The sequence below is a fragment of the Patiria miniata genome, unplaced genomic scaffold (assembly GCF_015706575.1).
Source record: "Patiria miniata isolate m_02_andy unplaced genomic scaffold, ASM1570657v1 HiC_scaffold_29, whole genome shotgun sequence".
NCBI lineage: Eukaryota > Metazoa > Echinodermata > Asteroidea > Valvatida > Asterinidae > Patiria > Patiria miniata.
The window spans coordinates 16137578-16154763 of record NW_024037068.1 but is presented as its reverse complement, the minus strand read 5'-3'; the positions used below and the strand labels follow the sequence as shown (position 1 = coordinate 16154763).

Below are 17186 nucleotides of genomic sequence, written 5' to 3'. Positions count from 1 at the left end.
TATACGTCCCCACAGGACAATTTCTAGAGATGAATACGTCTCCACAAGGTGTTCACGAAATAGATATATGGATTTTACTCAAAAACTAGGAATTTTGAAGGTGGGTTGATCCGTCGCAAAAGGAAGAGTTTTAGAAAAGGGATATTAAGTCCAAATTTTAGCCAAGGAAATTATTTCTGGTTAAAATAAGAGCATTTTGAAACTTCACTTTCAAACTCGAAAACTTTACTACACGAGAACAAAAAAATTTCTCCACAAGAATACAAATTTCAGTATGTGTGTACACGTCGCATGTATGCACACAACATGTACAAGTATCGCATGTTGTCCTCCGGCCGCCGCACGTCCGCAGCATGTGCAGACCAGCGGATCACAACCTGTTTACAAAATATTACACAATGAAAATTGAAAAGTAGTAGGCAACATTTTCACTATTTGCATCGCCGTGAACGTAGAGGGCGACTGACCCATCGTCAGTCGCGATTCTGGCGGACCCGCAGCTGGACGTGTTTTGCTCGAGGCTCAGGAAACTTGAGTCTGATACCACCGGACCGGGGAAGATCTCAAGTTTCACGGGAGGAGTCGAGGATGCTAAGGGCAGGTTTGATTAGGGGTACAGGGGATAGATGTTTGCTCTTCAGGCCAAGATTTTTTTCGTTAGGAAAGTATGGCGAAGAGTTACCGCGTTTTATCGTTGCGGCGCTGAATTAAATCAAGGGCTGCTTAGAATCATGATCCATTTCCACTTCAGTGAGCCACGTACGTGTATTTATCTGTTTTAGGAATGTCCTTTGTGTTTATCACAAGATTGTCCGTGCCGGGTAGGATCCTGGCATTTTGTTAAGGTTAGTGTTATTCAAATCAGGCTATTTATGCGTAACGTTATTCATTGTGCAAGCCAGAATATTCAGAGTGTGGCTTCCGGTGGCTTACGGCATTGATCCGCAGCTCGAGTGCTTGCTACTCAACTTTCTGATTTGTTTGCATCATCTGTCGATAAACGCGACGTGCATTAACGACAGCGAAAATCAACCCAACGACATTAAATGCAGTAGCAGGTATGCGAATCAGAATATGCGGCACCGGGTTTGGAATGTAACAGTAGGCGACGTACGCCCCTACCGAAACGCGGAGGAATAGAAACAGCACCGCACGCGTCACGTCCACGATCTTGTACGCGATGTGCTCCGTCATGTCGTGATACCTCATGAAACGCAAGAGACTGTTCATGGGGAGAGTTATGAAGGCGAAGAAAAGGAAGTAAACCACCTCACTGCCCGATCGACCGGTGGCGAGTGCCGTGGAGAGCATCATTATGACCAGGGAGTGATGGACGAATTGTCTCAGGTTCTCGAGATGACCGATACAGCAACAGTGGAAGAGGTCGTACAGCATCCCAGAAAGGGCGTTGATCAGTAGGATTGTCTCCTTGGCGTTGGATTCGGCACCTGTTTGCGAGAATCAATCAATCAATATGAATTGTCACAAGAACCAGAGCAGTTCCGACTGTGAAAATGGAGGTTAGAGTTTAAACATTTTTTGTAGGCCTATACCCGCTTTTTCAGACATGTTTAGATTATGTTATTGCACGGTATAGAGAGCGGCGTAGCCACGGGGGCGTTTGGGATGTATAAACAAATTGGCAACCAGAGATAAACACAGTCCTTAAAGTTACCATGTTCAGCGGGTTTAACCGAAAGGGGTTTCTTTGATTTTTTTGGAACAACTTTGTTTACTTTTGACGAAAGTCATTGGTATAGCGTTTCTTGGTCCAGTTATGTTTGGAAGTATAAATAACGATGTTTTATTTTTACAACGGTGGCTTTCCACCGTAGTAGTAGTGGGAGCTCTTCATCATTGTCACCGTTGAGGGTACCCATGCACAGTGTCTATTTGATGTCTGAATGGCAGATGAACATTACAGGGTGAGTAAAAAAAAAAACGAAACCCTATGTCAGGACCATTGTTTTAGTGACGTTTTGCATGTAGCACTTTCAAAATCTAGGATATAAAAGCCCAATTCATAAACTTTCTTTTAGCACAAGAATCATTCACATGACTTATGTACTTTTCAAGTTGCGGAATTTTAAACACAACCACCGTTTTAAAGTTGTGTCCACGGATCACAAAAAGGTAACTTCTTTCAGCAAAACGAAAACAAATCACATAGGGATGTGTATGAATTGTTTTCGTTTTGCTGAAAGAAGCACACATTTTTTTGTGATCCGTGGACAGAACTTTAAAACGGTGGCTGTATTTAAAATTCCATAACTTCAAAAGTACATGAGTGATCTGAATGATTATTGTACTAAAAGAAAGGTTATGAATTGGGCTTTCATATCCGAGATTTTGAAAGTGCTACATGCAGAACTTCACTAAAACAATGGTCCCGACATTTGGGTGGTTTTTTTTTTTACTCACCCTGTACATCATTCATGGCTATAATGGCTGTGAAATGGGCTCATGAAATAATATTATAATTAAACAAAAATGAAAATCATTTCATTTTACTTAGAAAAGTACCTGGGTTATCGCAAGGGTCGGTTTTGTAAAATTCGCACCAGACGGCCAAGCCTAAAGTCGCGATGATGTTGAGCGTCACAACGAAACGATTCCTGCCCGCCTTGGGCGTGTCAGGAAACGCCAAGCTGGTGAGGACGTAGAGGGCGCACCACAGAGTAAACAATGCGGCAACGGCTAACACGATGCCTGCTGGCGTGAACTCCATCGTGGCTGGTATGAATGTCTCAGATTTAGGATAGATTTCAAACCTGCAGCAAATAGTAATGACATTTAGAGGTCATAAGTGTCGGCTCTCATCGGGGTGAGGCGGACAAACCAATTACTAAGAAACTTGACGTATTTCATTCTATACATTATTTTAGGGTACAAAATGTGACATTTGTGCTATATATGGTATATTTATATAATATATGGTATATTTTATTCACATTATCACATTGTAACCCGAAGGTCAAATTGCATGATAATTTACAATATTAAAAACATCAAAATCACAGTAAACATGAATTAAACAAATTAAGAAAAACCCATACAGGTTGGTTGAGAATCTAAAAAAAAAATAAAATTAGTACATTGCACATACCTGTAGATTTGTCTGCCTCAAATCTTTGAAAAAATTTAAAAAGCTGCTCACAGAGAATACTTATTTAGATAACTGGTAAAAGTTAACACGGGCTGTTTTGTTATTAATCAAAATGCGAGTAATAATCTTACACAGATCTGTGGCTGCTCTGGTGCTCAGTAATTATACAATTTCAAGTATCATTGAGAATGACCTCAAACGACTTTTTGTCGGGTAGGTAATTTGCTATTCATAATTACTCTTGGAGATCGACTGCACTATAAAGAGTGCATCACATGGAGTTATAAAATGTTCATGTAAAACTGTCAACATAAAACTTTATAGGCCTGCACTGTGAAAGTAAAGCGCCTATCAAATGTTTCCTCCCCCCCCCCCCCCGCTGCCCCAGGTCCGATGTCGGGATTTGGTCACGTTTTTCATGCCCCAGGGTGGGGATTTTGGTCACTCAAATTACATTGTTAACATTGGTGTACTGCATGGAAAGGCAATCACTAGTGCGCCCCACGTATGTATGTCGGGGCATGGTCGGAGATTGTCACTTAAATTTTGCCCGAGGGGTGGGGATTTTGTCACTTCAAAAGTGACAATCCCCACGTCTTGGGTGGGGAAGCCCGCGGGGAGGGGTGGGGAAACAATTGATAGGCACATATAAACAGTAACACATCCTGTCACAAGATTACGGAAATTTATTCGCTTAAAATACTCTAAATTTATGTACTATTGTTATATCATTCGAATACATGTACATAATTATTATTAAGGGCTACGCTGCATAAATAATTCGTCGCTGTTTTCAGGAAGAAACAACATTGGACAGAAAGCGTCAGTTTTTATTTGCCAATAAATTTGATTTTCGTGAAGAAATAACTCGATCAATAACTATTATTTAAACATCCATGGATGTGTTTCATTCGATTTCTTTCGAAAACTGAATAACCTTTATATAGGAATAGCAATGTTTTTGGACTGTGGTGAAACTCGAAACGGGGAAGTCTGCAGTTCATCGGTAAAATGGTGGTTCCGACTTGGCTAACTGCATGCGTGCATTTATAATGCAAATAGCTCAAAGAGTTAACGTAGTAGTACAGGAAATCGGAGCAGTGCATGTACGTACATGCATGGAGAAATGTTTTATTTCTCCATGGTACATGACATTGTATATAGGCCCATTATGTACATAGACTACATGTAGTACATTGTGCATACGTACACGTACAGTACATGTACATGTACATGTTCATGTACACCCATATTGTGCAGCCTAGCCTATGGTGTAACATTGTAAAAAAACTTGGCTTGGCTGCCCATGAATTTTGGCTTTCTTTCAACTCGTAAATATAACAATATCTCAATAACACTGTACCATAGCTGATATACATGGACATGTTCATTTAATTAAGTGACGTCCAAACACTTACGATCTTTCCCGATTTTTGCGTGGACTTGAACAGCAGAATTCGCGAACTCAATCATCCACCTCACCCAACAGCCGCAGTCTTGATGTTTACGTGCAACAGCGTTGTTGTTCGTTGTTGTTCGGTCAATTCAAGGTCATTCGTTATAGTCACGGCCGGCCATCACGTAATTTCAACATCGTACAATCATAGAGTTAGGTCCTAGCTCTACAGCGTGTCACGGCGCATGGCTAAGCCTACCTACCTGCCAAAAAAATCCATTCTGTCAAATTTTCTGTCAAACTCGTTTTTTTTAACAAAAAATTCTGTCAAAGTTAGCCGAAAATTGGCTGAAACGGTCACCCTGCTACCTGCACTATGCGGGTTTATTCAGTACTTGTGAAACCAGGAAACACCGGACTGACTGTCCTAGCTGCCAGTGCACGTATACGTGCCGCACCCCAGTTATCCGAAAACTGGAGGCATATCTGTTTAGCACCATGGACCTATGGTTTGATTATAATAATAATAATAACACTATTTATAGCGCGCATTTTCGCAAGTAACAATGCGCGACTAAGGACAACTCCAGAAGACAAGTTATAGATTATGTGGAGAAAACAGATCAGTTTTCAGTCTGCCCTTGAAGTTGTCAAGAGAACTGATGTTGCGGATGTTGTGTGACAAGGAATTCCAGCATCGGGGACCAGACACTGAATAGGCCCTGTCCCCTGCCTTTTTGAATGTGCGTGGAACTCTTGTATACTGGAGCGGAGGCCACTACGGCTGGATGAATTACTGAGGTTGAGTGATCCCATTATGTGCGGCATTGTGTTATGAAGTGCTTTGTGCATGAAAACTGCTGTTTTGAAGTTGATGCGTTGTCTAACTGGTAACCAATGTAAATAGAGAGAACAGCCCAGGAAAAAAACATGCAACCCCCTCCAACCCCCCCCCCCCCCAACAACAGAGAACAATTGTTGTTAGAGAATGATTAAGTACAGTTTGACTGATATCTTGTCAATATTACACACGGAGAACACTAAGTTACACATTAATTCCCATTGTTTTTAATGTCAAAATTGATGGGTAATATGACATATAATTGAACATTATTGAAATGAATAATATATTGAATTTCACAATGTTATTATTGGGTTAAGCTTTCACAGGTGAATTTTCTGAATGTTATTTTAATAACAATTCGCCATCAGATTCTCTATTGATAAGTCGAAAGCATAATGCTTGTTTTTTTTGTTATGATTTGGTGTTTGCTGGGGTGTTTGTTTGTTTGTTGGGGTGTTGTTGGGTTTTTTTGTGTTTTTTTACTCCGTTAGGAAAAAATGTACAAAATATAAACCACGATTCAGAACCAGGGGCGAGGTGATTTAATCGTGATTCATTTTACATAATCTTTTTAATCAATTTAATCAATTTTAATGTATGTAAAGGCTGGCAAAGTTGTCGGCCATACGCATGCTCGCACATGAACCCAAACACTTGCTGATTGAAAACATTTCTGAGAAAATGAAAACCATAAGTTCAGTGTCGTGTACTGAATTGACAGCCAAAGTGCTGGATTAGTTATAAAATTGAGGTTTCTTTACTAAAATTACATCGGGGAAGGTGGGGTTACAAGCTGGTGGTCACGTGGATCTTATATTACATATGGGCACTTGAGGGCGCTGCTTACTTGTAGCTGGTATATCCCCAACTTCGTCCCCTGGGTGTCGAGCAGTACGCGCCCACCACTAGCTACTCTCTCACCCTGGTATTGGATCATTTGCATGGGCAAGGTTTTTGAACACGTATGCAAATGAGGACTAGTCTGGTGCCTGCCTGTGCGTTACATTTGCGTTTGTTTTTGTATTTGGTGTCTGGGGTAAAAAGAGAATCAATTCGTTGCAGTGCGCGCGAGCATGGCGTGAGTTACGAAAACACGATTTTATTTTAATTAAACTGTTACGATCATATCGAGACAACATATGCAGTATCACATTTCATATTAATATGAACACCTTTTTGTTCATATGGGAATGTTTAATTACACATGTTAAATTATTCATTGAAGCAGACTGGAATTTATTATACATTAAGTTACTTTTCATTTCTCTTCGCAAGTTTCAAACATTAAGATTTTACCTAACTTTCAATTCAATATGGCTCGTGCCATATTTTCAATGGGGAGCGCTGATAAAATCCTACAATCAGGTACACTATATTAACTGAAAGTGTACAAAACAAATGCACCCTTCTCACGACTATTTAGGGTGAGAACGTTCGCATGTACGTCACATTCTTACATTTTGCTACTGCATTTATTTTTATTCTGGATTTTTTTTAGCCCCCCCCCCCCCCCCGCGCCCCCGTAGAACCGCCACTGCATGCATATTACGAATAAGAACTTACTTATTATGAATAGAACTAGGACGGCCGCAGACTGCACGAAGAAGAGGCCTTATACACGTTACGCACTTTCATCTTGGCCGAAACGAACCTCCGGGAAACCATTGTTAGGCGCTCTATACCCTGTAAGTTAAACCATTCAAAAACCTAAACATTTACACAGAGCCATTCGTGTAGCATTTTAACCAGTCGGTTGACGTAACAGGCAGCTGTGTAGCCAGGGTTATCGTCCTGGGGGAGGGAGGGGGGCTAGTGGGGGGAGGAACGTCATAGTGGGGGCGGGGGCGCCCAATTACAATCAAAGGGAGGGGAGGGCCTGGATGCTATCTTTCCATGTGGGCGCTGTTCTAAACTGACATCATAGTCAATGTAAGACAATAGATGGCGCTATACGATTTCCACTGGACGTTTATTAAACAGCCTATGGGGGGGGGGGGGGGTTCGTTAACAATTATAACAAAACGTGTAAAAAAAAAAGGCACTTCAACCTCAACCCGCTGAGCATGGTAATTTATACGACTGTTATTTTCCCCGGTTGCCAAATTTCCATGGGGGGAACTGGGCGGGCGACGATTATTTTATGGGGGCGTGCCCCCCTCCTTCCGCAGCTATAGCTATGCCGCTGCTAATAAAAGGGAATACGTGTACAACTGAAGACGGGCAGAGTATATAGGCTGTCCAAAAACGTTGGGTTTCCCCCATAGTGCAGAATTAACCTCACAATATTAGGCTAGGCATATTAGGCCAAAAAAAAAAAGTCTCCGCTTTCTGGTATGCGCGCGCGTCGCCGTAGCCATGCGCGTCGGCAAAATGAAAAAGTTTTTTTTTTCAATAAAAGATGATGTTTCAAAACCGCCAAACTCACTGGTTTGACTGGAATTCTGCTGCTGCACAATTTTAACGTGTTTTTAGAAGGGGTTATGATCGAGAATAAGATTTATGTGGCCTCTCTGGACTCCCATATATTTGCACTAAGTTTAGTCGGGCACCATTTGCAGTCATCAGCCGACATTTGAAGCCAAAAAAAAAAAAAAAAAAAAGGTAAAAAAAAAAAAAAGCCGCGTCGCCGCACCACTTTTGGGGCAAGCTCCATACCAGAAACCGGAGACTGTTTTTTTTTGGCCTTATCTTGGGATTTTTTGGTGAGGGAACCACGCGCCCCTCCATGATGGCTCAGTGCCAACCTTACTCGGTTGTTCCTAAGCTTCGTGCTAATATATATTTACCAACTAAGTTAACTTGTTCTGTTTGGAAAAATGTACGTAAATAATTGTCGGAGAATTTAAATTTGTGAGCTCGATATCAAACCGCTGGGTCTTGAGGGATCGTGACGGGATGCATGGGTGCGGGCCGGGGTTGCGGGCTGGCTCTATTCCAGAATTTCTGTAACTCACTGCACTGTACAAAATATATACAGGATTCGGTATGAACAATTTCCTCCGAAAAGTGTCCAATAATCTCTGATTATCATTTTATGGCTCATTCTCAACATTTTTCATATTCATTTTGAATATTGTTTACTTACTTTAAAAAGTAAGTAAACAATATTCAAAACGAATTTTTATATTAATTTATCAATTGTTTAGGCCTAATGACTATATTTTTTCTTTGTCAAGAATGTGTGTATTTGTACAGCGCTAGTGACACATAACGGTTTCGAAAATGATATAATTATTACACTGTCCGACACCATATCATATAGTATAAAAGCATTCTATTAATTATGTTATGAGCAATTTTATGGGTTCTACTTGAAAACTGATTGTACTCATTATTATGATACAAATAAAATGCAAAATTTTGTTTCAAAAGCGGAAAACCTGCATCTGGTTCCGACGTTAATTTGAACAATTTGAATCTGGTTTCCACGTTTGAACAACTTCAGGAAAGTTGTCGACTTTTAAGCATTCGCCGTAAGTTCATGCATTATTCATTTTGACATCCAACGAATCAGGGTGACCGCAAGGTCAGAGCCAAATTCTGCTAAATGCACATAAAAATATCTGTCAGATTTATCAAAAATCTGCCACATTCCACAGAATTACTTGAAATACACAATAAACACTTAAAATCACATGCAGATTGGAAGTATTGACTTAATTAACGTTCAAATTACATTATAAACAATTTATAGTTTAAAATGTTATGAAATTGTTCTGAAATTATCGCGTAAATTTTGGGTAAAAAGGTGCAACCGCAACTAAATCCGGCCACAACAAAGTCCCAGTTAACCTCAGCACCTTCACCAGCCAACCTAGCTGTCCCATTATGCAAAGGTATGAAGTATTTTTAAAACAATGTGCCATTTTTTATTCAAATTTGCTGTTTTTCTGTCAAATTACCATCTTTGCAGAATTCTGCCAGAAATCTGCCAAAAAATCCATTCTGTCAAATTTTCTGTCAAACTCATTTATTTTACAAAAATTCTGTCAAAGTTAGCCGAAAATCAGCTAAAACGGTCACCCTGCGATGAATCGGGAAGGCGCGGGGATAATTTGGGATTTCCCACCTTATAAAGGGGGTGCGGGAATCCCATTGGATTCGACGAATCGACGGTACGGCTAGACAATGACGTCAGCGTAACCTTTGACATAAAACGGGTGATTGTAAAAACATTGTACCCTAGTAAATTGAATTTCCGTACTAGTGCGCATGCGTCTTACCAATAAACACCAATTGATAGGTTGAGTGTACTTTGGTGTCTGAAGTCTGAGTTAATATGACACCTCCACTTTCCACTCGCCCAACGCATGGTGCCTAGTTCAACACAACAACACAACGAAATGCAGTTGAGTTAAGTTGATATCGATACTTTTACCTGTTTACTTGCCTTTCAAACGGCGTTGAATTAATACTTTCGTAAACTAGTACAAGAGCAACTACAACTTTCAGTTTCAGTGAAGGATGACGGAGTAACGTCCTTCAGCTATATTTGTGCTGGTAAGTGTAGGCTCATGTTCTAGATTTAGATCAGACAGAAGGCTTCTCTGACGCCCGGAGAGAAGCCTGCTAAGTGCTAGAGTAGGCTCGTTTGACCATTTTTCGTGCACTTAGTTTGACCGATTTTTTTCTTGCAAAAACTAAATCATAGTTCATACACAGTTATGGACTTTAATAATATTGTAAGAATGACTAATAAACTACATGGAAAAATAATTGAACATATTGAACGTCAAGGAAGCAGCAAGAACGTCGTCGTCTGCAGATGAGTCAAATTGGCTGCCACAAATGTTTCGTGCCCATAATTCGCGCACAAACGGAAAACGTCATTCTACGGACTAACGGAGTCTCCATTGTGTCCTACTTCTTAAAACAATGCGGATCGATGTTTGTTGAATAAAGGATAAGTTTATGTGCACAACTTTGGTCTGTAGTTTGATAAACTAACTTTTATTTGCCATCTGACATTGTTACTAAATACACGTTTGAAATAAATGAATTTCTTTTGATTTTGGTATGGTAAAAACAACTGCATGCAAAATAACTTGAGTAACTCCAGCTCTAATAATATGCCTATGCGATAGGCATTAGGAGCTGGAGTTACTCAAGCTACATGCAAAATATTTAAAATCATGTCGTAATTAAAATGTTGACGTAAATAAACTAAGGGGCCATTCAGAATTCAGTGTTATAAAATTTTGACTATTTTTCCAAATTGTGGATGGGTGGGTCAAGTTAAGGAAAGATTTCCATATATGAAGTTCACTAATTTTCCTCTGTATTGACTAACAAGCCCCCAGATAGCAATTTCATGTCATCAAAGTCAATTTGAGCAGTGAGAAAATACAAGCATTTTCTTAGAAAACACTTAGAATTTTTCAGTCCAATCTCATAGGGTTTAACACAGGGTGTTGAGTGAACTTCGTATATGGAAATCTTTCCAGTTGAAATTTTAAAACACTGAAAATTCTGAATGGCCCCTAAATCCACAAATATTATAATACTTTTGTCGAAAGTCTAAGAAGCTTAGTTAAATCCTATGCATGGAAAGAGTTCAGAGAATTTTGCTTTGCTGAAAATCAACCATGTGCCAATTACATAACATTTTACAAATGTATGCAGATTCTCCCAAAATGATAGAAACATTTGCAATATAACTTAAGTATGCCGTGGCTATATTTTTAAGTACTTGGCAAAAATATTTGAAATGACCCATCCATCAAAAACATAACAAAACCAGTGGTTTTAACCACCCTTCTTTAACAATCTTCTCTGGCATTTATTGCTGATTCTAGTACACCTGCGATCAATCAATCAATTATACAGGCGCACGCGTTGCACGTGGTCGACCATACCATTCCGTGGCCAATCCGATCGCGCCGCCTCTGCACATGGTTGCATATGCTACACATCATTTCAATAAAAACAAAAAACAGCTATTGGCGTACTTTTTGGGTACTTTAAACCTTACGATTAGGCCTTAATATTCCCACAGGAATATATTTTAAGGCATATTCATTCCAACAAACAACTCGGTACCGAAATCTGCATCTCTGCGAAACAGATCGTAAAATAAAAATGCAATAAGGCCACCAAAAAAAATAAGTCGGTCTCTGGTCAGCGCGCGCGTCGATTTTAATCATGCGCGTCGATCTTTTTTTTTTTCCAAAATGTTCCGCGGTAGCTCCAACAGCGGCCTCTATTTCCGCACCTCCTCATTTTTTTTTACCAAAGAGCACCAAGGAATGGGAAATTGCACCAAGGCAAATGATCGAAAGCACCAAGGCAAATTATGGAGGACACCAATGTACATGAGGACACCAAAAAAGCAAAACAGTACCCACCTTGTCTGTACAATCCAAGCTTGAAAAAAAAAAAAAAAAAAAAAAAAAAAAAAAAGCCGCATGGCCTCGTCAATTCCGGAACTTTGGTCTGACCAGAGACCGAATATTTTTTTTTTGGCCTAAGGCACACATTGTAGTTCGTGCTCCGTAATTCTGATTACTGTTGTTTAGTGAAAGTCGACCAAAGTTGACTTTCACATTTCGATATCGCACTTTAAAAAATTCTTCCGATTGAAAGCATTTCGTTCAAAGCGTGGTTTGTAGCCCAATTGGTGTCCCTTTGAAGAGAACAAGGCCCATACTTGTACCTACACAATCTTGCATGTTAAGACCAACTTTTATATCCGTACTTTTATCTTGAATCTTTTCAGGTTATTGTCTGATTTAACTTGTCCAACGAACACCTCTTGAGAGTCAACAGGGCAGGCAAACATGGCGGAAGCCTCCACTTCAGCAACGAGGGAAGGACATCCCAGCGACACAGACAGGGTTGCGCCTACAGGAGAAAAAGGTGATAAGATTGTGCGCACTTTGCAAAATAACTTGTTATGTTCGATCACAACTTTTAGAATTAAACAGAGAAGAAATAAAATAAGTGGCTACATTGAAGCTTTGGGAGGGGGGATGAAAGCATGGGCGTGGCAAGGGGGACTCTTGTCCCCCCCCCCTAGAAAAACAACCCCAAAAAGAGGGGGAAAAGAAAAGAAAAAGAGACGCAAAGTAATATTGCTGTTAATATAATTGGTTTGGGAGGGGAGGGGAAATGCCCCTTCCCACCCTCGAAAACTTAAAAATCAAGAATATGCTGGAAAAGTACAGGGATTTGGGAGAAAATGTGCTTTGACCCCCACTGGAAAAAATCCTGGTGACGCCCATGGGTGAAAGTAGTGAGGTCTTGTCATGTAAAACAAAGGAGAACGTTTGTGAAGAAAGGCAAGTGGGGTAAAGTGGCTTGCCCAAGGACATGTAGTATGGCCAATAGCTGTATTTGAACCCTTGACCCTCTGATGAGTCTCAAACCCTAACCACTAGCATGACAATGCCCCCCCCCCCGGGAGGGGGGGTGTTGACAAAAGTGCACTCTACAAACATCGATCAATGAAAGTAATATTTTGATTTGTACAGGAAGTTTAAATAAAACTCCTTTATTTGTATTTCAGATATGAAAGGAGATGAAATGTACCAACAAATACATCTTGTTGAGGTAACAAAAATTATTCAAAAGGAAAAAGTACACTTAATTTTTTTTTCAATCAAGGAATGGTGCACTTTCTAATGGCATCCACACTGAATCTGAAAACTGGGGGAAAATCTTAGAGTTGCTGTTAGTCCAAAAAAAATAATAAGTCGGTCTCTGGTCAGCGCGCGCATCGATTTTAATCATGCGCGTCAATCTTTTTTTTTTCCAAAATGTTCCGCGGTAGCTCCAACAGCGCCCTCTATTGCCGCACCTCCTTAATTTTTTTTACAAAAGAGCACCAAGGAATGGGAAATTGCACCAAGGCAAATGATCGAGAGCACCAAGGCAAATTATGGAGGACACCAATGTACATGAGGACACCAAAAAAGCAAAATAGTACCCCACCTTGTCTTGTACAATCCAAGCTTGAAGAGAAAAAAAAAAATTTTTTTTTTTGGCCTTAGTTAGCTTTTAAATGTAGGAACTGGCTTCTCTTGCCGCTGTTTCTAAACTTGGTTTTTCTTAAGTGATATTCCATCGTTCCAAAAATCAATTTGAAAACAGCAAAGTAAAATATTTGCAGTGAAAGATCTATTTTTAGATTTGGTACAACTCTAGCTTAAATATACAGCATGACAATGCTAATGTAACGTGAATTAGTGAGTGCTGCAAATGGTCGCTACAGATGTTATACTTTGAGACATAGATTTTTGATATTCAGTACGCACTGATAAAAATCTGTGAGGTTTGTGCAAGAGTTGAATGAAATAAGTATGTTGGTTCATGCTACAAAAACATACAATGATATTTTACAAAGTGAAACTTTGTTGTTATAAATAAGGACACATGCTTTCGTTGTTACGGAAGTTAAATTATTACGTTATGGATGTTACATGTCTGCAATCTATGTGTTAACCATGTGATAAAAAAACCGTTGCTGAAGCAGGGTTTTCTAAGTTCTGTGTGATATTGTCATAAAATATGTAGAACTTATTTTATTCCGAGTGTGCACAAACCTAGAGCATCTTTTCAAGAGCACCAGGCATTGTCGGCAATGCAATCAAGAATTCCAGTGGTCTCTCCGAACTCTCTCTTTGAGGGCTTGATTCTTAGTTAGAATGAATACGTCTTCATGTAGTTTAACCAGTTCGCGCCGGGATTATTTTGACAAGAACGGAACGAGGCGCAGGATTACTTTTCACTCGACCTCAAGCCAGGCAGGCTGAAACCATCACCCTCGGGCAGCACACTCATATTTCCGGCCTCCCCCGCTGCGGGTCGCTGACAGATATTTCTGGCCTCGCTCCCTGCATGTTTATCCGTCATCAGTTCCCGATACTGCAAAACCTTTGCGGGTATACATGTCATCCGGCGCAAACTGGTTAAAATGTTCAGTTGTGGAGAATCATAGATCTTGATAATAATACCGGAAACGATGAGACAACTTGGGAGTTGCTTAAGTTTTTCTGTTTTCTTTTTTTTTTTTTTTGCAAAAGATGATTGTGAGCAGCAAAAGGCAGCTATTGGAAAATGTAACTCGTATCATCGCTGTCCAAAGGAAGGGTATCCAGCCATCTGATTTGCAGGCCTTCAAAGAAGAGCTCTGCAAAGAACGAGACCATCTCAACACTCTGAAACTGAATCTGAACGAGTACAGACTGCAGTTGATTGGAAAAGAAAAAGAACAAGTTAGTGAGCTTTCCGCAGGGAAACAGGAATGGGCATTCAACAGGGAACAGAGACAGTGGCTGTACTTGAGACGGGAACTTCTGTACGAGAAGCAGAAACTCAGGGATGTATCCCAAGCTGGTGGACAGGCTTCTACGCAAGAGCTTCCTGGAGAGGAAAAGCACAGTGAACTGGACTACAGCGATAAACCACTAGCGGCACTCAAACGGCTTAAGGCTGCGGAAGCTGGTTTGGCAGACGAGTTGACATTCATCCAAAGGAGCAGTGAGGAAGACTTATCCCGCGCCGGCAGACCTGCTATTCTGTTTCACTTTGAACAGCTCGTGTGGCATCAGAGGATGTGGGTCTGCAATCTGGAGGAGGTCCTGCCCGGACAAGAAACGGACGTTGGTTCAGAGAAACAGGGTAGAATCGTAACCGAGCTGCGCAAGGTTGTCGTTGCACAGAAGGAACTGATCAAGATTCTAGAAGATGCTCTCGAGCAGAGGAAGGTTCCAGGGAGACAGTTTAAGATGGCAGAGATACAGAGCGGTACAACTAAGGAGCTAGTGGAGCTTATCTCTGAGCAGACCCGCTTAGTGGAAGCCAGTGATCCGGTGCAGGAGTACAGTGGAGAGCTGCAGCGCGTGGACTTGATGGTGGAAGAGTTTGCCTGCATCAACGTACGTTGGGAGGTCATCTTTGAGCACCAGAGGTTGAGGGGCCACCGGAGGCAGCCATTGCAGAAAGCTGTGGTGGAGTCTGTTGAGATGCTGAGACAGCAGGTGTATGCGCTGGGCCTCAACCATCGAGAGATCTATCAACCATTAGATATTCGGTTGGATCTTGAAGAGGACATTCTACTCAAGCAGATGACATTTTGGGGAGGAGTCATAGAAAGTTACTGGGCCTGGCTGTCATGGAATCTTGATGCTGTCCGTAAGATAAACATAGTGTTGTAGTTGAGTCCAGCACAGGTCCTCACAAGTCCCTCACAAGTCCTCACATACAACAATTCTATGACAAGTCCATCACAAGTCCTCCTCAGTCTATCAAATGTCCTTAAGTTTGTCACAAGTCTATCACAAGTCCACACAAATCCATCACAAGTCTTCACAATTCCTCTTGTTCCCAGTCACTGGCTTTGAGTATAATGAACTCTGACAATAAATCACTAGGATAACTGACCCATTCTGTGAAGTCTAATGCTTTCACCATCAATGTGCACATCTGAAATGTTCTAAAATGTTAAAGACTCTACCAAGTTCAGTGTTACGATGAAGACCATCTACAAAAACTAGACTGATCAGCAACATGCACAAACACATCGCACTTATACCGAGGGAACATTATGTGAAAAATTTGTTCTACAACTTCAGTGCATGCAATAATGATGAACATTATGCAGTACGGTACAAATGTACATGTATTCTGTGATGACGAAGTATAGTGAGAGCGTATAACGTTTTTGATACAGTCCTTTTGTCAATTTTTCAGCTGAAGCAGGTACCGGTACACGTACACGTGAATTTGTGGGGCAGGGAGCATCATCAAGCTCTGTCCAACCAGCTGTCGGTGTCGAGGGTTTTGGGTCACCAGGCATCAGCATAGAGGACGACAGGGTACCAGACCAAGGAGACTCCCAGGTTCTGGGGTTAGGGATGATCGATGGGAGTGCATTGCCGGTCAGTTTGTGTTTCCGCTACTCTCAAAATGTAGGACCCCCCAATACACTGTTTTGAGAGTCCCAAAACAGAAGCCCTGCCAAAACCTAATGACGTCAGGCTTTGTTTACATGTGAGCTTTCCTATGGGAGCCAGATGGGCACGATTGGCTGGCGTCCTACCTGGTTCCCATTGAAAAGCGCACATGTAAACAAAGCGCGACGTCATTATGTCTTAGGTCTATTGAGGTTAAGCGCTCATTGAAAAAAAAAACCCACTCATTTCACAGATATGTACTCCTGCGGTTATATAAACCGTGCCACCTAGTGTTGAATGGTGTCCACCCACTTGCTTTCGAATATGCAACGACTGGGAAAGTATAAGGATTTTAGGGCTGTCATACCCCCATCCCCCTGCCAGTCATTGATACAGATTTACGCCACAGGGCTGGAACATGCGCCTGCATGATGTTGCCAACGTGCGCATGGGTGGGGCCTACTGTATCAGTCTATTCTAGCATGTCTAGCCTCAAATGGGTTTAATTCCTAAGCCAGCAGAGATGACAGTGATTTCTATTGTATGTTACAACGTCTGTTTTATTTCTTCTTTCCGGGTAGATCATTGGCCAGTTGCATTCTTCTCAGCCACCTAAATTCAGCGATGATGCTTTTTTGTTAGACGATTCAAGTAGTGATTCAACTCCATCACCTCCAACTAGTCCGGCATACTTACCATCGGACAGCAGAGAATTGCCAAAAGGTAATTTACAAATCCAATTTGTTAAAATTTGAGATAAAAATGTTGAGAATAAACAGGTAAAATTGCCCAAAGAGCAGAATCCAACATGAAAAAACCCCAACACAGTTCATGTAATATTTACTCCCTAGGCAGTTTTTGTTAGGAGGTGTCCCCCAAATCTTATACACCATTATCAAGTTGCGGCTATCTTGAATTTTTTTTGGATAAACTCATGAGATGATTCCT

The 17186-nt window shown here is 40.9% G+C and overlaps 2 protein-coding genes across 4 annotated transcripts in view; one reads left to right on the top strand and one right to left on the bottom strand.

The window, feature by feature from the left end:
• Nucleotides 1–935: 935 nt before the first annotated feature.
• On the bottom strand, nucleotides 936–5211 carry LOC119735689 (TLC domain-containing protein 5-like). Its single transcript, XM_038209545.1, has 3 exons — nucleotides 4525–5211; nucleotides 2524–2771; nucleotides 936–1448 (listed from the first exon to the last, which is right to left on the bottom strand). The coding sequence occupies exons 2-3, from the start codon at nucleotides 2726–2728 to the stop codon at nucleotides 961–963; spliced, it is 693 nt and encodes a 230-aa protein (XP_038065473.1). The 5' UTR covers nucleotides 2729–2771; nucleotides 4525–5211; the 3' UTR covers nucleotides 936–960.
• LOC119735688 overlaps nucleotides 1445–17186 on the top strand; it is a 33118-nt gene continuing 17376 nt past the window's right edge. The window contains exons 1-6 of one of the 3 annotated variants that reach the window (XM_038209542.1): nucleotides 1445–1520; nucleotides 12062–12201; nucleotides 12851–12894; nucleotides 14367–15477; nucleotides 16036–16223; nucleotides 16820–16961. In XM_038209542.1, the coding sequence (XP_038065470.1) occupies nucleotides 12123–12201; nucleotides 12851–12894; nucleotides 14367–15477; nucleotides 16036–16223; nucleotides 16820–16961 (1564 nt within the window). In that variant the 5' untranslated portion in view covers nucleotides 1445–1520; nucleotides 12062–12122. Of the gene's footprint in view, nucleotides 1521–9609; nucleotides 9847–12061; nucleotides 12202–12850; nucleotides 12895–14366; nucleotides 15478–16035; nucleotides 16224–16819; nucleotides 16962–17186 lie in introns of those variants that run through there. The other 2 variants (XM_038209541.1, XM_038209543.1) reach the window with 2 other exon arrangements.